This window comes from Engraulis encrasicolus, chromosome 2 (genome assembly GCF_034702125.1).
Source record: "Engraulis encrasicolus isolate BLACKSEA-1 chromosome 2, IST_EnEncr_1.0, whole genome shotgun sequence".
NCBI classification, from domain to species: Eukaryota; Metazoa; Chordata; class Actinopteri; order Clupeiformes; family Engraulidae; genus Engraulis; species Engraulis encrasicolus.
In genome coordinates this window covers 59077013-59102012 of record NC_085858.1, presented here as the reverse complement: position 1 = coordinate 59102012, position 25000 = coordinate 59077013, and the positions used below count along the sequence as shown (strand labels likewise).

The 25000-nt window shown below is 43.1% G+C and overlaps 1 protein-coding gene across 1 annotated transcript in view; it reads right to left on the bottom strand.

Moving 5' to 3' along the window:
* Positions 1–3752: 3752 nt before the first annotated feature.
* Positions 3753–25000, bottom strand: part of rbp3 (retinol binding protein 3) — a 50613-nt gene continuing 29365 nt past the window's right edge. The window contains exons 15-22 of the mRNA XM_063219014.1: positions 24490–24825; positions 20675–20931; positions 18636–18826; positions 17277–17431; positions 15710–15865; positions 13304–13494; positions 6960–7102; positions 3753–4075 (exon numbers count right to left, since the gene is read on the bottom strand). Of these exons, the coding sequence (XP_063075084.1) occupies positions 3753–4075; positions 6960–7102; positions 13304–13494; positions 15710–15865; positions 17277–17431; positions 18636–18826; positions 20675–20931; positions 24490–24825 (1752 nt within the window). The remainder of the gene's footprint in view (positions 4076–6959; positions 7103–13303; positions 13495–15709; positions 15866–17276; positions 17432–18635; positions 18827–20674; positions 20932–24489; positions 24826–25000) is intronic.

Below are 25000 nucleotides of genomic sequence, written 5' to 3'. Positions count from 1 at the left end.
GGTTCTATCGTCCAGATTTTCTGCTGCCATCGTGGATGAAACGTTGAAACTGGAACCTGGTTTGGTGCTAGAGGAGGCAGTGGACTTGCTGGTGGAGCAACTGGCTCAAGACCGCATCGTCAGATTTGCAGGGTAATACTGAGCTGTTCAATACAACCGTATCAGTCCTCATGAATAGTTTTAATACTGAGCTGTTCAATACAACCGTATCAGTCCTCATGAATAGATTTAGTACTGAGCTGTTCAATACTGAAGAATCACAATGAAAGGGTTAAATGTTTTCTAAGTGTTACTGGCACTGAACACCCGGGAGCGTACCTATGTTCCCCGGGTCCTATGTTCTCCGGGTCCTACGTTCCCCGGGTCCTATGTTCCCCTGTCTTTGTATGGGACCGGGGAACATAGGACCCTTTTTTTAAAAAAAAAAGGTTCTATGTTTCCCGCATTTTATGTTTTCAAGTTTTCAAATTGTGCCCTTCCCAAAACCATCCCTAAACCTAACCTGTCAGTAATGCAATGTCTCTGAGTTGTAAATTTGTGCCCTGACCAAAACTATCCCTTAACCTAACCTGTAAGAGGTGCAACAACAACCTGCACTTTGACTGCGGCAGTAGTCTACTTGGAAGCAGCGGGGAACATAGAACCCTTTTTTGAAAAAAGGGTCCTAAGTTCCCCATTTGCGGGGAACATAGGACCCGGGGAACATAGGGATGACCCCGAACTCCCTATGTCAATGGTTCTTAAAGGTGCACTGTGTAACATTTTTAGTAGTTTATTTCCTGGATTTATGCTGCCCATTCACTAATGTTACCCTTTTCATGAATACTTAACACCACCGTCAAATTCTAAGTATTCATTATGACTGGGAAAATTGCACACTTCATATATGAAAAGAGGGTCTTTTCCTTGGTCCGCCATTTTGAATTTCCAGAAATAGGCATTTTTAACTGAAATACTTACTGCACATTGGTCACACTAGTAAATATTAGTTCAATAATTTGTAAATATGTTCATGAAAAGATCAAATTTGGTTGTAGACAGCACAATTTCACTGAACAGTGTAGTTGCAATACCTACTTTGGCGACCATCTTACACAGTGCACCTTTAACCTTTTTTTCCCCCTTACCTGTGCCAAAGACAAGCCGCGCACCCCCATCCCAAACTTCTACTCATGTGTATGTGTAAAATCATTTAAGTGATTAATTGCAATGATTCCTGCTTTAGACATTCATCAATATCTTAATTACTTAACATGGGGACCAAAGCATGATTCATTTTGTTTTGGCCTAATTATAATGTTCCCAAGCAGAATTTTGGTCACAATGGCAACTCAAACACAATTATGCGCACCGCCTGGAATCTCTGGTGCACCCCCAGGGGGTACGCGCACCCCAGAACCTTTGTGAATTACTGTACGTGTAAGCTAGTTGACACCATAATTTCTCCCTGTGGGGATCAGTAAAGAACTTCTCTACTATACTCTAATTTGTGTGTGTGTATGTCAAATAATTATGCGTCTTTTCAGGAAAATGTGCAGATTGAATCGGTGTAGGAGATTGAGGGACCGGAACCTTCCATGTAATGAGGAGCTGTGATGAACATTCCACCAGGAGGAAGAGGAGGAGCTTAATCACACATACACACACACACACACACACACACACACACACACACACACACACACACACACACACACACACACACACACACACACACACAGTGTGTAACAACTCCTTTTTACAGGTACACTGAGTAAGATTTTAGTTGTTTATTACCAGAATTCATGCTACCCATTCATTAATGTTACCTTTTTCATGAATACTTACCACCAGCATCAAATTCTAATTATTCATTTTGACTGGAAAAATTGCACTTTTCATACATGAAAAGGGGGATCTTTTCCATGGTCCGCCATTTTGAATTTCCATTTTTAGCTGCAAAAATTACTGTGCTTGGACCATACTAGAAAATATTTGATTATTACTTAGCAAACTTTCATGTAAAGATCAAATTTGGCAATAGGCAGCCCAGTTTCAATGAGCAGCATAGTTACAGTACCTTTTTTGACCATTTCCTGCACAGTGTAACTTTAAGCATTTGTTAAGCATGGGTAGAAATTCATTTGAACCTTTTTTTAAATCATTGGTGTAAGGGTCAACATTGCCTGGGCACATTCTGGATTCCAATTTTGGCTTTTACATTTGGATACTTCCAGGCGGCCCTGGTGGCTTCATCCTCCCTTTACTGGGTTATTGTTTCCCATATGAGTGATTGAATACTTTACTGGGTTATTGTTTCCCACTTGAGTGATTGAATACTTTACTGGGTTATTGTCTTGAGTGATTGAATACTTTACTGGGTTATTGTTTCTCACCAGAGTGATTGAATACTTTACTGGGTTATTGTTTCCCACTTGAGTGATTGAATACTTTACTGGGTTATTGTCTTGAGTGATTGAATACTTTACTGGGTTATTGTTTCTCACCAGAGTGATTGAATACTTTACTGGTTTATTGTCTTGAGTGATTGAATACTTTACTGGGTTATTGTCTTGAGTGATTGAATACTTTACTGGGTTATTGTTTCTCACCAGAGTGATTGAATACTTTACTGGTTTATTGTTTCCCACTTGAGTGATTGAATACCTTTCAGGTGGCCCTGGAAAGCCCAACTGGGAAACTCCCAAATCCCATTGCCATTGTGACACACCATTCCACAGCACACACGTGCACATTGCACACAAAGAAATTGCATTTATTTTTGCCTCATCCGTGCAACGGGGGCTGCCCAAACGGCACTCCAATAGAGCAGTGTGGTGGGGTGGTAACATGCTTAGGGTACCAGTCATGGAGGAGGATGGGGGAGAGCACTGGTTAATCACCCCCCCCTCCCCTCCACAAACCTAGCGGCTCGGGATTCAAACCGGCAACCTTTTGGCTACAAGCCTGACAAGCTAACCAGTAACCTTGACTGTGTACTCAGTGTTATATCTCCGTTTATTCCTTTTCCCAAAAGTGAAGCCTCAACACACGAGGACTACAGTTCTTCTCAAGACACGAGAACTACAGTTCTTCTCAAGACATCAGTTACTTTTATTTGCTCTCCTTCACGAAAACACATATCCATTCTCATCAATGCACAGCACACATGCCACAGATATCCATTCTCATCAATGCACAGCACACATACCACAGCACAGGTTGTACATACAGTGAGTTATACAGTGTGATTTTATAATAAAGTTTTATTTTTACGTTATGATAGAACGTGTGCCTTGTTTATTTTATTCCACGTTATCTTTGCTTTTTGTCTAGCACTCAGGGGTGTGTGTGTGTGTGTGTGTGTGTGTGTGTGTGTGTCTGTGTGTGTGTTTTAACATACTAATAACCAGCCTTACACATCTCAGTGGCAGGTAGTTAAAAGCCACTTACACTTACATTCATTTGCTGGTTCATATATGCATAACTGTGTGCGTGTGTGTGTGTGCGTGTCTGTATGAGAGGTGTGTGTGTGTGTGTGTGTGTGTCTACGCTCCACTAAAGTGCTTGTTGAGGATGCCAGTGGCGGTGTCGAGGGGCTTATTGTGTGTGTGTGTGTGTGTGTGTGTGTGTGTGTGTGTGTGTGTGTCTACGCTCCACTAAAGTGCTTTTTGAGGATGCCAGTGGCGGTGTCGAGGGGCTTATTGTTTGTGTGTGTGTGTGTGTGTGTGTGTGTGTGTGTGTGTGTGTGTTGTGTGAGTGTGTGTGTGTGTCTACGCTCCACTGCATTGCTTGTTGAATATGCCGGTGGCAGTGTCGAGGGAAGTGTCGGCGGGCACTGCGACGTGCGGTGCCACCCCTGCCCCCTCCCAGGTGGGGCCCTGGCCGCCGTCGCAGCGCGTGATGGGGATGCTGAGGAACAGGTCGCTATCGGCAACGCGGAAGGTCTCGGGGGGGTGGGAGCCTCCGGCCGTGGTCTCCCCGATGATCATGGCGCGCCCCAGACGCTTCATGATGTAAACAAACTCCTCCGCGGCGCCCGCCGTCACCGAGCTGGTCAACACCATCAGGCTCTTGTGGCTGCCGAAACGCTTACCTGGACACACACACGCACACACGCACGCACGCACGCACAAACACACACGCATGCACGCACAAACACACACACACACACTGTTACAGAGCTGGTCAGCACCATCAGGCTCTTGTGGCTGCCGAAACGCTTACCTGGACACACACACGCACACACGCACGCACGCACACACACACACACACGCACACAAACATACACACACACATACACACACACACACACACTGTTACAGAGCTGGTCAACACCATCAGGCTCTTGTGGCTGCCGAAACGCTTACCTTTGGGGGGGGGCACACACCCGCACACACAAACACACGCACAAACGCAGGCACGCACGCACACATACACACACACATATATACACCACACACACACACACACACACACACACACACACACACACACACAAACACAAACACACACACGCACACACTGTTAAATTCCAATCATCATTGATCACTTGGCTAGATCCCTGGTGTGTCGTATGGCATTTTATGGTGTGATGTGTAATTTTATTTTGTTTTATTTAATATGTTGTTTCTTATGCAACTTTTAACTTTTAACTATTTATGGTCCTCTTACTTCATTTCCCCTTTTGGGGACAATAAAATTGAAGCTTGAACTTGAACACGCACACACATACACACACACTGTTACAAAGCTGGTCAACACCATCAGGCTGGCAGATGCTTAGCTGGGGGCAGGTGGAGAGTTAAAGAGAGAGAGACAGTGTTGTGCCAGTTCACAGATTTTCTGAACTAGTTCAAGTTCAGTTCATAGATGCTCAAAGTGAACAGTTCACGTTCAAAGTTCACAATTTTAATTGTGAACTAGTTCAAAGTTCAGTTCAGTTCTTTTTTTTCGTGAAATATTCAAATAAATAGGCCTACTTTTTCACACCACGAGCTAGAAATCACGAGCTAGAAATCTTTGAAACTGACTAGACATTTCCTCATGACGCTGCAATTTGTTTGTTTCATACCAGGTGATGAACAGACAAGGTAGACCAGTTCTAGCCTAGTGCAATGAAGTCTACTAGCATTTCAATAAATAAATAAATACATAATATATATAATATGAAATATGTACAGTATATATATAATGTTATATGATACTACATTATATAGCCTATCTGTTTGTGTATGAATTAATTTACATGAGCAAAACTCTTGAATGAAGGTAGACCTAATGAAGGCAAAAGTCAAATGCACAAATATGCCTAGGCCTATATATTTTTAAGGAAATTGTGTATCTTATGTAACACACTTATAGTAACACATGTGTGATACAGTGATTTTTTTGTTTAGAGTTTGTACATCTTCCACAATGTAGTAGTCGATAATCAGTTGATCTACCTGCACCTGTGAGACCATCACGGACCTCTTGGAGGCTGCTGGCACTTTGCTACGTTTGGGCTTGGTAGGGGTCTTCTCTCCCTTTCCTCCCTTATGACCCTCGAGGGCGTGCAAATGCATTCACACTGGATGGATGTTTTAACTTAATGTGCCGCTTCAAATTCGAACAGGACGTTGTGGATGTCCTTACTGTTTTTGCTGCGCAGGTGGTTTACATGTTCATAAGGATAATCGGTGTCTGTCTCCGTGCCATCCCTTCCACGAACCACTTTTTAAATGCAGCGCTTGGTCTGTCTGCCTCTCCCTCTCCCTCTCTCTCTCTCTCTCTCTCTCTCTCTCTCTCTCTCTCTCTCTCTCTCCGCCGCAATTCATCATGGGTAACGTCGTGCGTAAGCAGCAATAACTAAGCCTATGTTATTCAACTACTCTAAGCCGGACACTACATTGCCCACAATGCATTGCGCACACAGATGTCAAAAGAAATTCTCACTGATGATACAAGCGGCACCAGCGAGAGAGAGAAGGGGGAACTTTCTCTCGTTGCGTTTCAAAAGAGAAAACAGATGTCTCTCAGCTTTCAATGCAAAACAAATTCCAACGTTCATTTACAGTGATGTCTGCCGTTCATGACACGCAATGTGAACTAATTCACGTTCAAGTTCTTTATTAAAAAATGTGTTGCGTTCAGTTCAACGTTCACGAAAAAATGAGCGTGTTCAATGAACGCGTTCTTTTGAACGCGTTCACGCACAACATTGGAGAGAGAGTACATATTAGTGTGTGTGTGTGCGTGTGTGCGTCGTGTGTGTGTTTCTGTGGGACACCAGCTACATTGGCTTGGCAGGGATTGAGCAACAGAAATCTAGATTGGAACATCAGATAGATTGATAAATAGCCTAGATTAAGGTGTGAGATTAATTGGATTGAGGTGATGGTGAGGTGACGTGATGTAGTATTGGGACTGGAGATGTGCTGGGACGTGGTTGGCTGACAGGGAGATGAGCTGGGATGTGATTGGCTGGCAAGGAGATGAGCTGGGATGTGATTGGCTGGCAGGGATTGAGATTATGCCGCCGACTGTAGCTGTGGGCTAGATTGGGGCGTCAGGGACATCGTCCAGATTGGGATGTACCACCTCCGTCTGGCATTAATCTGACGTAATCTGGCGCCTATCTCAGGTAGTCCTAATCTGAGGCAATCTGGTGGCCAGGCAGTCTTAATCTCAGGTAGTCGTAATCTCAGGTAGCCCCGATCTGTAAACCAGGCAGACTGGCTCTGGCCCAAAGCCACAAGACTTGGCTTGAGTTCTGGCTCACTCTGTGTTGATGTGGGCTAGCTGGCATGACTACTGGGTCAGTGTGTGTGTGTGTGTGTGTGTGTGTGTGTGACGAGCTCCCGTGTGGCTCTAGTGTGTGTGTGTGTGTGTGTGTGTGCTTGCTTTTGTGTGTGTGTGTGTGTGTGTGTGTGTGTGTGTGTGTGTGTGTGTGTGTGTGTGTGTGTGTGTGTGTGTGTGTGTTTGTGTGTGTGTGTCACCTGTTAGGTGTGGCAAGGTGACGAGCTCGCGGGTGGCTCCGGTTGGCCTGTCGTGCAGCTTGTCCAGAACGATCTGCTTGTCGGCATCGAAGAAGTACGAGCAGAAACCTGCGATCGCCGTGGTGGGCCCGCCCACATTGTTCCTGAGGGACAGATCAATCAGCCAATCAGAACTCAACATGAAGAAACTCCAAGACCAGTCTGCACATCAAGGCTCACCATGCAGGTTACCACCAGACCTAATCACAAGTGAGATTGTCTTTCAGATCGAAACGATTGTGCAGAACTAAAGGCAATATGGGACTTCCCAGGCTAGAACTAAAGGCAATATGGGAGTTCCCAGGCTAGAACTAAAGGCAGTATGGGAGTTCCCAGGCTAGAACTAAAGGCAGTATGGGAGTTCCCAGGCTAGAACTAAAGGCAATATGGGAGTTCCCAGGCTAGAACTAAAGGCAGTATGGGAGTTCCCAGGCTAAGCCGCTCCCATATGATTCAATGATAGTTTGCTAGCTTGGAAATAGAAGTAACATCACCTGACTAGGAGAGTGTCCAAAAGTAGAAGAGAAAGGTAAAACTTAATTACTTAAAGGGACACTGTGTTAGGTTTTTAGTTGTTTATTTCCAGAATTCATGTTGCCCATTCACTAATGTTACCTTTTTCATGAATACTTACCACCACCATCAAATTCTAAGTATTCATTATGACTGGAAAAATTGCACTTTTCATACATGAAAAGGGGGATCTTCTCCATTTTGAATTTCCAAAAATAGCCATTTTTAGCTGCAAAGATGACTGTACTTGGACCATACTAGAAAATATTTGTTTATTAGTTAGTAAACTTTCATGTAAAGATCAAAATTGGCAATAGGCAGCCCAGTTTCAATGAGCAGCATAGTTGCAGTACCTTTTTTGACCATTTCCTGCACAGTGTACCTTTAAATCTAGGTGAGGTGGAAAATAGTCTTATTTCCAGAAATGGTTCGGTATCGGCTTTAAGGATGGGTGACGTTGGGGCTTGAAGGACACTTTGGACCTTAAGGACAATACAGGTGATGGGGCTTGAAAGATATTTTGGTGAAGTTTAAGGATAGGCAGGCTCAAGCAGCCAAGGCACTGGCTTCACTAGACCTTTTTAATATTTATTTTTCTTCAAAATGCTACTATTACTATGTCAGAACGCTATAAAGGACTCTTTAGGAAAAGCAAAAAAGCACAACAATTACCTCTTAATGTATGTTCTCTACAAGTCTTCTGTTGTCCAGTCTTGCACTTTAAATGTCTGTATGAGCACTGTCTATGTCCATACTGTCTTATGTCCATGTATGAGTACTGTCTATGTCTATACTGTCTATGTCCTTACCTAGATTAGTCTATGTCTGTATGGGAAAGCAAGAAATGTAATTTCAAATTCGTTGTATGACCAGTGCATGTAAAGAAATTGACAATAAAACCTACTTGACTTGACTTGACACTGTTATGCTGATAGTGTAGACTAGTTTAGGGTTAGAGGAGGACAGCATAGGCAGAGAGAGTAGAGAGAGAGAGAGGTTCCATTGGCCCATTGTTTCCTGGTTCTATTATGGCCCCCCTTAGGCAGACCTAAGGACTGTTCTATTCATTGTAGGAGCATTATGACACGCCCCTTTAGGCAGACCGGAACCTGGTCGCGTTAGGTGCCCATAGAAACCTATTATGTTGGCATATCTCTATACTTAAAGAATCTCTGGCGTAGGTTGGGGTATTATGGGCGGGGCTAAGGGCTATTTTGGGCGGGGCTAAATTAAAATTGAACACACAGGAGGTAAAGTAGGGGCGTGAAGTGGACAGTGGACCGGTGTAACCCATTGATGCCTGAAGCACCTGCAACAAATGCCTGCTGAATGCCTAAGCCCTTGTTGGGAAAGTTGCCCTGAGCCTATTAAAACCTAAATATCTTAGAATCTGATGCACATAAAAACATCAAATAAGTTGCATTTAAACCCCAAGACCCTAATCTTGCATTAGAATGTGTTCATTCAGCTGTAACATACCCACATTTTTATTACAAAAGCTAAAATCTCAAGAGCCTGAATGCAGCGTATATGTGTCTCTAGGCATCAAAGGGTAAACAACACGTACGAGTCATCAGGCTAAAATAGGTTAAGGGAGAAAAGGAGGATTGTAGTTGTTGGGGTAATTAGAAGAGAACAGTGTAGTATTTTAGGCTGGCAGGATATTTCTAAAGAGGTGTAGTGAGGCAGCAGTTAAGATGTAGGGATATTATTGGCTGTTGGTGGCTAAGGCAGGCTATTATTGGCTGTTGGTTGCTAAGGCAGGATATTATTGGCTGTTGGTGGCTAAGGCAGGATATTATTGGCTGTTGGTGGCTAAGGCAGGATATTATTGGCTGTTGGTGGCTAAGGCAGGATATTATTGGCTGTTGGTGGCTAAGGCAGGGTATTATTGGCTGTTGGTTGCTAAGGCAGGGTATTATTGGCTGTTGGTTGTTATTATTGGCTGGAAGGAAGGGGATAAAGAAGGATATAATTGTCTACATTGAAATACACTTGACAGACAGTATAATCCAAATCTGCTTAGTCATTTATTTACAGTAAGTACCGGGCATTGGTCACTTGGTCTCATGAGCAATGTGGGGTGAGGTGGCGTGCTCAAGGACCTGGGACTCCCAACCCAACCTGTGGGTTAGGATGCAGGAGAGAACAGGACTCCCAACCCAACCTGGGGGTTAGGATGCAGGAGGGAACAGGACTCCCAGCCCAACCTGTGGGTTAGGATGCTCGGGTCTCTCAACCCAACCTGTGGGTTAGGATGCTCAAGGACCCGGTCTCTCAACCCAACCTGTGGGTTAGGATGCAGGCTAGAGCAGGACTCCTGACCCAATGGGTCACGCAGCAGAGTGTTAGTCGTCCACTTCTCTACACACATCCCTCCTACTGATGTGAATGGTGAATGAAGAATGATGAATGATGACTACCAAGTCCTTATCCTTCAGACCCTTTCTAGTAGAGCAAGTCCTTATCCTTCAGACCCTTTCTAGTAGAGCAAGTCCTTATCCTTCAGACCCAGTCCTTATCCTTCAGACCAAGTCCCTTATCCTTCAGACCCAGTCCTTATCCTTCAGACCAAGTCCTTATCCTTCAGACCAAGTCCTTATCCTTCAGACCAAGTCCTTATCCTTCAGACCAAGTCCTTATCCTTCAGACCAAGTCCCTTTAAGTAGAGCAAGTCCTTATCCTTCAGACCAAGTCCTTATCCTTCAGACCAAGTCCTTATCCTTCAGACCAAGTCCCTTTAAGTAGAGCAAGTCCTTATCCTTCAGACCAAGTCCCTTTAAGTAGAGCAAGTCCCCACGCATTAGACCCAGTCCCTTTCTAGTAGAGCAAGTCTCCACACATTAGACCCAGTCCCTTTCTAGTAGAGCAAGTCCTTATCCTTCAGACCAAGTCCCTTTAAGTAGAGCAAGTCCTTATCCTTCAGACCAAGTCCTTATCCTTCAGACCAAGTCCCTTATCCTTCAGACCCAGTCCTTATCCTTCAGACCCAGTCCCTTATCCTTCAGACCAAGTCCTTATCCTTCAGACCAAGTCCTTATCCTTCAGACCAAGTCCTTATCCTTCAGACCCAGACCCTTTCTAGTAGAGCAAGTCCTTATCCTTCAGACCAAGTCCTTATCCTTCAGACCCAGTCCCTTATCCTTCAGACCAAGTCCCTTATCCTTCAGACCCAGTCCCTTTCTAGTAGAGCAAGTCCTTATCCTTCAGACCAAGTCCTTATCCTTCAGACCAAGTCCTCATCCTTCAGACCAAGTCCTTATCCTTCAGACCCAGTCCCTTTCTAGTAGAGCAAGTCCTTATCCTTCAGACCAAGTCCTTATCCTTCAGACCAAGTCCTTATCCTTCAGACCCAGACCCTTTCTAGTAGAGCAAGTCCTTATCCTTCAGACCAAGTCCCTTATCCTTCAGACCAAGTCCCTTATCCTTCAGACCCAGTCCCTTATCCTTCAGACCAAGTCCCTTATCCTTCAGACCCAGTCCCTTTCTAGTAGAGCAAGTCCTTATCCTTCAGACCCAGTCCCTTTCTAGTAGAGCAAGTCCTTATCCTTCAGACCCAGTCCCTTTCTAGTAGAGCAAGTCCTTATCCTTCAGACCAAGTCCTTATCCTTCAGACCCAGTCCCTTATCCTTCAGACCAAGTCCTTATCCTTCAGACCCAGACCCTTTCTAGTAGACCAAGTCCTTATCCTTCAGACCCAGTCCCTTTAAGTAGAGCAAGTCCCCACGCATTAGGCCAGGACACCATATACTGTATACAGTAGGGGAGACTGGGGTAAAGTGAGCCACGGGGTAAAGTGAGCCACGGGGTAAAGTGAGCCACGGGGTAAAGTGAGCCACGGGGTAAAGTGAGCCACGGGGTAAAGTGAGCCACGGGGTAAAGTGAGCCACGGGGTAAAGTGAGCCACCCCCTTTTTCTCGAAAAAGGTGAATACATTTTAACATGTCACCACATTCTAAGGTGGTGGAAATCCTTTTCTAACACCTGTGAAAAAGTGAAGCATGTACCAAATTTGGCAAGAGAGATATTTGTGAAAATTTGTTTTTTTGCTCTTTAAGTGAATTCCATGTATATTCAAAACATGGATGATTTAGAGAAAACAAAAATAGAACAATTTCTGGTCTCATCATGTCTGAAATGTTACGTAATAAGCTACTATATGAGTGATATTTTAAGTCTTTTTGCACTTTTATGATAATTTTATGAGCATTTATTTACATAATTTTGGCATGGGGTAAGGTGAGCCTTTTGAGATGGGGTAAGATGAGCCGCTTATCCTAATGGGATTTATAATGGTTGAAAAACATGTTATGATATTTCAGCATAATCAGATAATTTCTTTCATATCATACCCAGGTGAGTTGAGATTAATGACTTTATGCATGTTTAAGCCAATTCAAACAATAATATTAACTTTTTTTCTACATTGCACTCTGCATTGTTCGCCATTGTATTCAAACAAAGCTGTAAGGGCCCACAATATGTATTTTTTGTCATAGTTCTGTTGCATTAGTTGTTTTATTTCATAGATTCATTAGTTACATTTGTTATAATAAATAAAAGTTGTTTAGCTGAGATTTTTGCCTGGGCTCAATTTACCCCAAGCAGTGGCTCACCTTACCCCATGCATGGGGTAAGATGAGCCACCTGAAAAAATATTTTTAAAAGGCAATATAATTTTAACCATGACAGTTTATCAATTAGTTTTTGCTCTAATAGTATCAGGACACTTTGAAATTTGGTATGATGTAAAAAAATTAACCAAATATGCCTTCATCGCTTAGCTGTGATGAAAAATGTAAAAAGTGGCTCATCTTACCCCAGTCTCCCCTATAGGGTCCTGTTCTATACTTTACATAAGGCCAGGGCTCTAAATTAACACCAGACAACTGGCCAAATGCTGGTGAAATTTTCGTTTAAAACGGGTGGTAGCTTGGATTCAAGCGGAGCCTGTGATTGGTGTGGTGGTTGTGTCAAATCAAATAGTGTGACGTGATTGGCGGCACAGTCCCCTGGGGGCGTTGGGGAGCCCTGGGGGGGCACGTTGAGAAGGATACAGTTGAGAGGGGGCAATTCTGAGTTATCATTGGGGACATTAGTCAATTTGAATTTTTCAATAGTAGGTGGGGTGCTTGGCAGGCTTATGATAAGGTCAAGGGGGCATTGGGAGGCTTAGGATGAGGTACATTACATTACATTACATTGCACTTAGTTGACGCTTTCATTTATTCCAAGTGACTTACCGCTATTATTTGTCAGGGCATTGGCTACAGTCCCTGGAGCAATGTGGGGTTAGGTGCCTTGCTCAAGGGCATTTCAGCCATGGATGGAGGTGTAGGGAGAGGTCATGGGGGATTCGAAACCTGCAAAGCCCCAGGATTGAAAGACCAACTCTCTAACCACTAAGCCACGGCTGCCCTGGTACAGGGGGCCTTTTGTTCAAAAAAGGTTGAGAACCACTGTGTTAGTAGGAGCAATGGCGATCTGAAAGCCCATTGGGAAACTCCATTGTCATTGTGACACAGCACTCCACAGCACACTGCACACAACGAAATTGCATTTATGCCTCACCCGTGCAAGGGGGCAGCCCTCAGTGGCGCCCCATGGGGAGCAGTGCGGTGGGATGGTACCATGCTCAGGGTACCTCAGTCATGGAGGAGGATGGGGGAGAGCACTGGTTGATTACTCCCCCCACCAATCTGGCGGGTCGGGAGTCGAACAGGCAACCTCTGGGATGCAAGTCTGACGCCCTAACCGCTCACTAACCGCTCATCTGTGATTGGTCGTCTCACCTGAGGTCGATGATGAGGGCGTTGGTGTCCACCACCTTGTTCCAGACGTGCTCCACGATCACCTGCGCCACCGCCTGCACCTGCTCAAAGTCTCCGAACATGTCGAAGCGCAGGTAGCCCACGTTGTGGTCCAGGACCTCCGTGTGGAACGACTGCTTGATCAGCGCAATGAACATCTCAGGAGTCGGGTTCTGGAACACACAAGGAAAACAATGGGCTGGCTGTTATGTTCTAGAACACGCTATACTGTAGCAGAATTCACGTTAACGAACATCTCAGGAGTCGGGTTCTGGAACACATAAGGAAAACAATGGGCTGGCTGTTAGGTTCTAGAACACGCTATACTGTAGCAGAATTCACGTTAACGAACATCTCAGGAGTCGGGTTCTGGAACACAATGAGGACAATGGGCTGTTAGGTTCTAGAACACGCTATACTGTAGCAGAATTCACATTAAAGGGACACTGTGTAAGATTTGTAGTGGTTTATTTCCAGAAGTCATGCTGCCCATTCACCAACCTTTTTCATGAATATTTACCACCACCATCAAATTCTAAGTATTCATTATGACTTAAGAAAAATTGCACTTTTCATACATGAAAAGGGGGATCTTCTCCATGGTCCGCCATTTTGAATTTCAGAAATAGCCATTTTTAGCTGCAAAAATGACTGTACTTGGACCATACTAGAAAATATTTGTTTATTACTTAGTAAACTTTCATGTAAAGATCAAATTTGGCAATAGGCAGCCCAGTTGCAATGAGCAGCATAGTTGCAGTACCTTTTTTGACCATTTCCTGCACAGTGTCCCTTTAACGAACATCTCAGGAGTCGGGTTTTGGAATGCACGAAACAATGGGCTGTTCTAGAACACACAGTAGAACTACGTACGGGTAATTGGCTACAACAGGCTGTTAGGTTTCAGATTTTGGATTGTGAGACACTAAAATTAGCTAGTAACTTCTATGGCACACAACAGCATTAGCTTTTGGGTTCTCAACAAATAACATTTCACTTTGACCAGACAGTCAAGACTTTACAGCCAGCCTTGCAGCATCTCCATTGTGTCACAGGGATTTGTTTTAACATACAGTACTGTAGGCCCATTGATGGCCTTTTGTGAGCCTATAGTTTCCCCATTGGATTGTAGCATTTCGTAGGCCTATTGTTGTTTTACACAAGACTGCTGGTAATGAGCTCTACTGGGAGAAATTAAATCCTGTTGTCTTCTCACATATTATTAGCTGGAGATTAACATCATAACACTCAGGAGATTAACATTATAACACTCAGTCAGTCAGTCAGTTTTGACCTGGCTGGATCCTTTATAAGATGGCCGACTAGCTGGGAACTAGCTGTGGGCTGCAGAATAAGCGCAAGAGGAATGTTAACACTGAGAAGAGTGTTATCCAAGAGGAATGTTAACACTGTGAAGAGTGTTATCCAAGAGGAATGTTAACACTGTGAAGAGTGTTATCCAAGAGGAATGTTAACACTGTGAAGAGTGTTATCCAAGAGGAATGTTAACACTGTGAAGAGTGTTATCCAAGAGGAATGTTAACACTGTGAAGAGTGTTATCCAAGAGGAATGTTAACACTGTGAAGAGTGTTATCCAAGAGGAATGTTAACACTGTGAAGAGTGTTATCCTTCAGCTTTCTCCAGCCACAGAGGTGGGAACTGTGGAGTTGGAATTTGGAGGGTGATTGGCAACCTTATTAATTATGAAACATGTCCAGCTGTGGATTACATTGTGGATTACATTGTGGACTGCATTGTGGATTACTTTGTGGATTACATTGTGGATTGCATTGTGGAGTAAGAGCAGGAGGATTTGCATGGGGATTTGAGATTTGCTTGACCAAGAGATGACTGCTTGTGTATGACCAAGGCAGTGGTGTAGCAGAGAATCGTATATGAGAGTGAGATAACGCAGTGGTGTAGTCTACTTTTTTTTTGCGGTGGGTATACTGTATATTTGAGCATTTTTTGAAGTGGGTATACTGTATATATTTCTGCTATTCTAAATAATGGACCAATCAATTTGAAGTGGGTATAGTGAAATCCCTGAAATTTAGAAGTGGGTATACTGCGCATACCTGCGTTCTACGTAGACTACACCACTGGACCAAGGGGTCATGTTGAAAATGGAGGATTCAGACAGACGCGTGTTTAAAACACTAGAATGAACGGTAACTTCAGGAACAGTAGTACTAGAACACTAGAATGAACAGTAACTTATGTAACAGTAGAACTAGAACACTAGAGTGAACTGTAACTTCACAGCAAAAAGGTGTGCTCATCATGTGTGTGTGTGTGTGTGCGCGTGCGTGCGTGTGTGTGTGTATGTGTGTGTGTGTGTGTGTGTGTGTGCGTGTGCGTGTGTGTGTGTGTGTGTGTATCTCACCATGGGGGGCAGTGCTGGTGTGTTGCTGGTAGTCCTCAGGCTCTTGTCTCCCGACAGCTCGGTGAGGTCGGCCGTCAGTTTCACCTCCAGCTCCTCCTTGGTGTTGACCATCGCGTAGCTGCCGTCAGTGGATCGCCCCGCCAACTTAGTGGCCACCTGCGGGAATGATGTTATAATGTAGTTTATTCTATTGGCCTCCATAATAATGTAGTTTAGTCTATTGGCCTCCATAATAATGTAGTTTAGTCTATTGGCCTCCATAATAATATAATAATGTAGTTTAGTCTATTGGCCTCCATAATAATATAATAATGTAGTTTAGTCTATTGGCCTCCATAATAATATAATAATGTAGTTTAGTCTATTGGCCTCCATTTTCTCTTTAGTGTTGACCAGCGCGTAGCTGCCGTCAGTGGATCGCCCCGCCAACTTAGTGGCCACCTGTGGGAGTAATATTATAATGTAGTTTATTCTATTGGACTCCATAATAATATTATAATGTAGTTTATTCTATTGGACTCCATAATAATATTATAATGTAGTTTATTCTATTGGACTCCATAATAATATTATAATGTAGTTTATTCTATTGGACTCCATAATAATATTATAATGTAGTTTAGTATATTGGACTCCATTATAATGTAGTTTAGTCTATTTGACTCCATAATAATATAATAATGTAGTTTAGTCTATAGCCTCCATAATAATATTATAATAAGGTTTAGTCTATTTGACTCCATTTTCTCTTTAGTGTTGACCATCGCGTAGCTGCCGTCAGTGGATCGGATCCCCTCTTCCTCTCCTCCTCCTCTCCTCTTCCTCTCAGGCTACCTCTACTCATCATCCTCTCCCCTACCTCTCCTCTTCCTCTCTTCCTCTCTCCTACCTCTCCTCTTCCTCTCCTCTTCCTCTCTTCCTCTCCCCTACCTCTCCTCTTCCTCTCCTCTTCCTCTCTTCCTCTCCCCTACCTCTCCTCTTCCTCTCTTCCTCTCCCCTACCTCTCATATTTCCTCTCTTCCTCTCCTCTCCTCTTCCTCTCCTCCTCTCCCCTTCCTCTACTCTTACTCTCCTTTCCTCTAATCATCCTCTCTTCTTCCTCTCCCCTACCTCTACTCCTCCTCGCCTCCCCTACCTCTACTCTTCCTCTCTTCCTCTCCTCTCCTTCTCCTCTTCCTCTCCTCTTCCTCTCTTCTCCTCTCCTCTCCCCAACCTCTCCTCTTCCTCTCTTCCTCTCTCCTACCTCTGCCTGCTGCCACATTCTCTACTCTATACTGTTGCCTTATGACTACATTTCCCATAAGCCCTCTCCTCTTCCTCTCCCCTACCTCTGCTGCCACAATTTCAAATGTGTATCTCTACTCTAATGGACTCCATTTCCCATAATACCTCTGCTGCAATATTCTTCAATGCGTAGTTTTACTGTACTTCTGCTGCAATATTCCTCAATGCGTAGTTTTACTGTACTTCTGCTGCAATATTCTTCAATGCGTAGTTTTACTGTACTTCTGCTGCAATATTCTCGAATGCATAGTTCTAATCTACTGGACTCCATTTCCCATAATACCTCTGCTGCGACGTTCTCGAATGCGTAGTTCTGTGCCACCAGCGCTGCTGCCCCCTGCAGGAGAGCGGGTATCTGTGCGCGCAGCTTCAGGATCTTCAGCGCCACATCCAGGGCATCCTCCGCGGCCACTTCCACGTCAGGAACCACGCCCACTCCTGAAGATACACAGACACACACACACACACACACACACACACACACACACACACACACACACACACACACACACACACACACACACACACACACACACACACACACACACACAAATCAGCCGCTACGCCGACGTCAGGCACCACGCCCTTTCCTGAAGATAAACACACACACACACACACACACACACACACACACACACACACACACACACACACACACACACACACACACAGCTGCCACACCAGCTCCTGAAAATAAAAACACTCTCAGAGAGAAGGGTATACAGTACATATGATTCCTTTCTTTTCTTGTTCTCTTTTTTTATACTTTATTGCAAGTTTATTCAAGTCAACATTTTCATCTGATCATTTGTAGGTTCAACTTGCAGTCATTTTCTTTTTTTATGTATATAAAGCAGTGGTGTAGTCTACGTAGAACGCAGGTATACGGAGTATACCCACTTCTAAATTTCAGGGGCTTCAGTATACCCGCTTAAATTTGATTGATCCATTATTTAGAATAGCATAAATATGTACAGTATACCCACTTCAAAAAATGCTTGAATATACAGTAAACCCACTTCCAAAAAGTAGACTACACCGCTGATATAAAGTAATAACATAAATGGTGACAATTGCATAAACAGAAATGCCTTTGTGTAGGGGGGAATTAGGTGCGAGGGGGAAAGAAAGAAAGAAAGGAAAAAAAGGGAAAAAAGATCATAGGTAGAGGGAAGTGTGTGTGCGTGTGTGCGTGTCCTGAGCTTTTCTTTTTCTCAAGTGCTATGTGTAGTTCACAGGCGTGCTAACGTACCCTGTGTTTCTGTTTACATGCCTATATGCTGGAAACATAGTGGGTGGTGAGGAAGGGGGATGGGGGCTGGTCTGGGGTGCAATGTTAGCTGTGTTGAGTGTGAATGTGTTTGTCTTTTGTGTTTTGTCCAGTATGGATTTTGTTTTTATTTAAAAATGGCATGTAATGTTGCCTACTGACGGACCACCTTGAAAACGAGATGATACATCTCAAGGTGCTATTCTTAATAAAATTGAAATTTAAATAATTGAAACACAGAAAGATCAGCCACCTCATTCGCTACGTCCACATTATTATTATTTTTTTTAATTATTTGTATTATTATTATTATTATTATTATTATTATTATTATTATTATTATTATTATAGATGTCTGTAACATGTGTGTACCTTCCCAGCTGGACCCGGTAATGGCGCTAGTGGACTTGGCGATGGGCACGGTGACCCAGAATCCGCTGTCCCCGACGGGCAGCTTGGCCATCTTGACGGCCCCTCCTGCCGTGCGCTCGCCCACCACCGTGGCACGACCCAGACTCTTCAACGCGTACGCCACGTCCTCCGCAATACCGGCCGTGTGCTCACTGACGAGGACAACAACAGGAATAATGTTATAAGGACACAATAATAATATCATAATAAGAAAGAATAATATTCCTCAGTGTCACCACCGTGGCACGACCCAGACTCTTCAACGCATACGCTTTGTCTACGTAACATGTGCGTACCTTACGCATACGCATACGCGTTTGTCTTACCGTGTGCTCACTGATGACAATAATAACAATAATATAATATAATATAATATAATATAATATAATATAATATAATATAATATAAAAACAATAATAATATATCTCAGTGCCCACTGTTTTTCTCTGCCTACCTGACGAGGATGAGTAGACGTTTGTCTGCCTACATGCCTGACTAAGATCAGTAGAAGTTTGTCTGCCTACATGCTTACCTGACTAAGATCAGTAGAAGTTTGTCTGCCTACATGCTTACCTGACTAAGATCAGTAGAAGTTTGTCTCTCTACATACCTGACGAGGATGAGAAGGGGTTTGCCTACATACCTGACTAAGATCAGTAGGAGTTTGTCTGCCTACATCAGTGTTTCCCAACCTTTTTTGTCTTGTGTACCCCCTAAGTATTTTTAGTTGTGCCATGAGTACCCCCCAAGTCAAGTTTTACATCACTTTCTCTATTCCAATGTAACTAAGCCCCATACATTTGTTGAAATTATTTTTTCCAAGTACCCCCTGCAGTATGCTCGCGTACCCCTAGTGGTACACGTACCCCTGGTTGGGAAACACTGGCCTAAATACCTGACTAGTAGAAGTAGAAGTTTGTCTGCCTACATACCTAAAGATCAATATGAGTTTGTCTGCCTACATACCTAAAGATCAGTATGAGTTTGTCTGTCTACATACCTGACGATCAGTATGAGTTTCTCTACATACCTGACGAGGATGAGAAGGGGTTTCTCTGCCTACATACCTAAAGATCAATATGAGTTTGTCTGCCTACATACCTGACTAAGATCAGTAGGAGTCTGTCTGCCTACATACCTAAAGATCAATATGAGTTTGTCTGCCTACATACCTAATCAGGATGAGAGGGGGGTTTCTCTACATGCCTGGCTAAGATCAGTAGAAATTTGTCTGCCTACATACTTGACTAGTACATACCTGACTAAAATCAATATGAGTTTGTCTGCCTACATACCTGACGATCAGTAGGGGTTTCTCTGCCTACCTACCTGACGAGGATGAAAAGGGGTTTCTCATACTTGTCTGCCTACATACCTGGCTAAGATCAGAAGTACCTGACGAGGATGAGAAGGGGTTTCTCATACCAGACTAAGATCAGTATGAGTTTGTCTGCCTACATACCAGACTAAGATCAGTAGAAGTTTCTCATACCTGGCTAAGATCAGTAGAAATTTGTCTGCCTACATACCTGACGACCAATATGAGTTTGTCTGCCTACATACCTAAAGATCAATATGAGTTTGTCTGCCTACATGCCTGACTAGTAGAAGTAGAAGTTTGTCTGTCTACATATACCTAAAGATCAGTAGAAGTTTGTCTGCCTACATACCTGAAGGTCAATATGAGTTTGTCTGTCTACATACCTGACTAGGATGAGAAGGGGTTTCTCTGCCTACCTGACGATCATACATTTCTCATACTTGGCAGATGAGAAGGGGTTTCTCTACACACCTGACGAGGATGAGAAGGGGTTTCTCGGTGCCGTATCTCTGTCCCCTGAGCGAGGGCATGCTAAAGAGCTGACTAAGATCAGTATGAGTTTGTCTGCCTACATACAGTACCTGACGAGGATGAGAAGGGGTTTCTCTACACACCTGACGATCAGTATGAGTTTCTCTACACACCTGACGATCAGTATGAGTTTCTCTTCTCTACACACCTGACGAGGATGAGAAGGGGTTTCTCGGTGCCGTATCTCTGGCCCATGAGCGTGGGCATGCTGAAGAGCTCGGTGGTGGTGTCGGAGGGCCGGTCGTAGACGGTGTCGATGTGCAGCGGCGGCTCGGGCGCAGTGAAGTAGGAGACGGTGTAGGGGATGCCAGACACTTCACCCGTGGTGGCGTGGCGGAAGTCGATGATGAGGGCGCTAGTCGGCAGGATGGCGTCCCACACGTGCTCAATCAGGAGGTGGCCAACCTGGACACGCACACGCACACACGCACACACACACACACACACACACACACACACACACACACACACACGCACACGCACACGCACACGCACACACACAGAGGAATACACACACACACACACACACAGAGGAATACACACACACACACACACACACACACACACACACACACACACACACACACACACACACACACACACACACACACACACACACACACACACACACACACAGAGGAATACACACACACACACACACACAAGGATACAAAGACAAAAGGATTCGAATGTGTTGATTTGAAAGTGTCTGATGGTGTATCATAAAGTTATGAAGCAACGATCTTGACGGTGTCTTTTCTATCTTATCTGGTCTATAATAACGACCTGTAAGGTAATGTAGTGTAATAGAGTACCTAGTAATATAATAATAATAATGATAATGATAATAATAATAATAATAATAATAATAATAATAATAATAATAATAATAATAATAATAATAACAACAACAATAACAATATAACAATAATAATAATAATAATCTCCTTTATATGCTGTGCCATCTCTTCCCCGATGATGTGCTGGATTCTGAGGTACCCGACTCCCTGCCTACAAAACCTCCACCTTGACTATCCCTTCCCTATGTCTTATTTAATAAAGTAATAATAGTAATAATGTAATATAATCTACCATAGTACCTACTGAGCCATCTCTTCCCCGATGATGTGCTGGATTCTCCGGTACTCAACCCCTGCCTACAAAACCTGCCCCTGTCTTCTTTAATGAAGTAAATTACAGTATATCACGAAAGTGAATACACCCCTCACAGTTTTGCAGATTTTTGAGTATATCTTTTCATAGGAAAGCATTACAGAAATTTCACTTTGACACAATGATTAGTGACCTTTTAACAACATATTTAACCGCTCAAATTTCTTGTTCACTCAGAAAAAAACAAAATACAGCCAATAATGTTTGAACCTGTACTCACAAAAGTGAGTACACCCCAGATTAAAATCCGGTAGAGAAGGGGCTATGTTGGCTTAAATCGTCTCGAAATGAAACGAAATGAAAAGAGATGACAAGGGAGGTCATCAGTGTGCGTTTCAACCTTTCTTCGCATTGAACTTTAAAATTTTGAGTCTGCATCTGGTTTAAATAGATTGGTGTGAGATTTGAATGCAATCCTATGGAGAATATCATAATCTGCTTCAGTAGTCACAGTGCATGTTGACATGTATGTTTCTTTTAGGTGTATTTCAGATTGCCAATGTTGACAGCATTCATGCATCCCCAAACCATGTCAGTCCCACTACCATGCTTGGCTTATGAGAGGATACACCTTTTTTGTACAACTCACTTGTTTACCACCACACATGCTTGACACCATCTAAAGCAAATTTGTTTATCTTGGTCTCAAGAGAGATGAACAGACCAAGGATTTGGATCACTGGAACCATGTCGTGTGATCTGAAGAGACCAAGATAAACAAATTTGCTTTAGATGGTATCAAGCATGTGTGGTGGTAAACAAGTGAGTTTTACAAAAAAGGTGTATCCTCTCATAAGCCAAGCATGGTAGTGGGACTGACATGGTTTGGGGATGCATGAATGCTGTCAACATTGGCAATCTGAAATACACCTAAAAGAAACATGCATGTCAACATGCACTGTGACTACTGAAGCAGATCATGATATTCTCCATAGGATTGCATTCAAATCTCACACCAATCTATTTAAGCCAGATGCAGACTCAACATTTAAAAGTTCAATGCAAAGAAAGGTTGAAACGCACACTGATGACCTCCCTTGTCATCCCTTTTCATTTTGTTTCATTTCGAGACGATTCGAGCCAACATAGCCCCTTCTCTACCGGATTTTAATCTGGGGTGTACTTACTTTTGTGAGTACATGTTCAAACATTAATGGCTGTATTTTGTTTTTTTCTGAGTGAACAAGAAATTTAAGCGGTTAAATATGTTGTTAAAAGGTCACTAATCATTGTGTCAAAGTTACATTTCTGTAATGCTTTCCTATGAAAAGATATACTCAAAAATCTGCAAAACTGTGAGGGGTGTATTCACTTTCGTGATATACTGTAAGTAATAAAGTAATACTATAATAATCTACGATAGTAATAATGTAATAAAGTGATAAAGTAATACCATAGCACCTGCTGCGCCATCTCTTCCCCGATGATGTGCTGGATCCGCAGGTACCCGACCCCCTCCTTTAGGACCTCCACCTTGACTATCCCTTTCCTATGTCTTATTTCATAAAGTAATGAAGTAATGAAGTAATAATGTAATACTATAGTACCATGTTGTGCCATCTCTTCCCCGATGATGTGCTGGCATCTCAGGTACTCGACTCCTGTCTACAAAACCTCCCCCTATCTTCTTTTTTTACAGTAAATTAAGTAATAAAGTAATACTATAATAATCTACGATAGTAATAATAGCAATAATAGTAATATAATCCAGTATAGTACCTGTTGTGCCATCTCTTCCCTGATGATGTGCTGGATTCTGAGGTACCCGACCCCCTGCCTACAAAACCTCCCCCTATCTTCTTTTTTTACAGTAAATTAAGTAATAAAGTAATACTATAATAATCTACGATAGTAATAATAGCAATAATAGTAGTATAATCTACTAAAGTAATTAATTATACTATAATACTATAGTACCTGTTTTGCCATCTCTTCCCCGATGATGGGCTGGGTCCTCAGGTACCCGACTCCTGTCTACAAAACCTCCCCCTATCTTCTTTTTTTACAGTAAATTAAGTAATAAAGTAATACTATAATAATCTACGATAGTAATAAGTACCCGACCCCCTGCCTACAAAACCTCCCCCTATCTTCTTTTTTTACAGTAAATTAAGTAATAAAGTAATACTATAATAATCTACGATAGTAATAAGTACCCGACCCCCTGCCTACAAAACCTCCCCCTATCTTCTTTTTTTACAGTAAATTAAGTAATAAAGTAATACTATAATAATCTACGATAGTAATAAGTACCCGACCCCCTGCCTACAAAACCTCCCCCTATCTTCTTTTTTTACAGTAAATTAAGTAATAAAGTAATACTATAATAATCTACGATAGTAATAAGTACCCGACCCCCTCCCTACAAATCCTCCCCCTGTCTTCTTTAATAATATAATAAAGTAATTAACTATACTATAATATCATAGTACCTGTTGTGCCATCTTCTCCAATGATGTGCTGGATTCTTGACCCCCTGCCTACAAAACGTCCCCCTGTCTTCTTTAATGAAGTAAATTAAGTAATAAAGTAATACTATAATAATATACGATAGTAATAATGTAATACCGTAATAATGTAATACTATAGTACCTGTTGTGCCATCTCTTCCCCGATGATGTGCTGGATCCGCAGGTACCCGACCCCCTCCCTACAAATCCTCCCCCTGTCTTCTTTTTTTACAGTAAATTAAGTAATAAAGTAATACTATAATAATCTACGATAGTAATAATAGCAATAATAGTAATATAATATAATAAATTAATTAACTATACTATAATACCATAGTACCTGTTGAGCCATCTCTTCCCCGATGATGTGCTGGATTCTCAGGTACCCGACCCCGTCCTCTAGGACTTCCACCTTGACGGTTCCCTGCAGGACGGCGGCCAGCTGTTCCGGGGGCAGCTGCGCGAGGGAGGGGGGTGCGGGGGGCGGGGCGTAGCCGGGCTCGTAGGTGACGGCCACGCGGGCGTCGGTGATGGTGCTGCGTACGCCCTCCGTCAGCATGTTGGCCAGCGCCGTCGGCTCCTCCACACTCAGGATCTCCGTGTTGCTGCTCGCCGCCGCGATGGCTTCCTCCATGCCCTGAAGACGCTCGGGAGACGCGTAGTTATCCAGGAGAACCTACAGCAACAGAAATAACATTATTATACATATATAATATATACAGATATACATATGGCCTCCTCCATGCCCTGCAGACTCTCGGGAGACGCGTAGTTACCCAGGAGAACCTACAGCAACAGAAATAACATTATTATACATATATACAGGCGTAGTTATCCAGGAGAACCTGGAG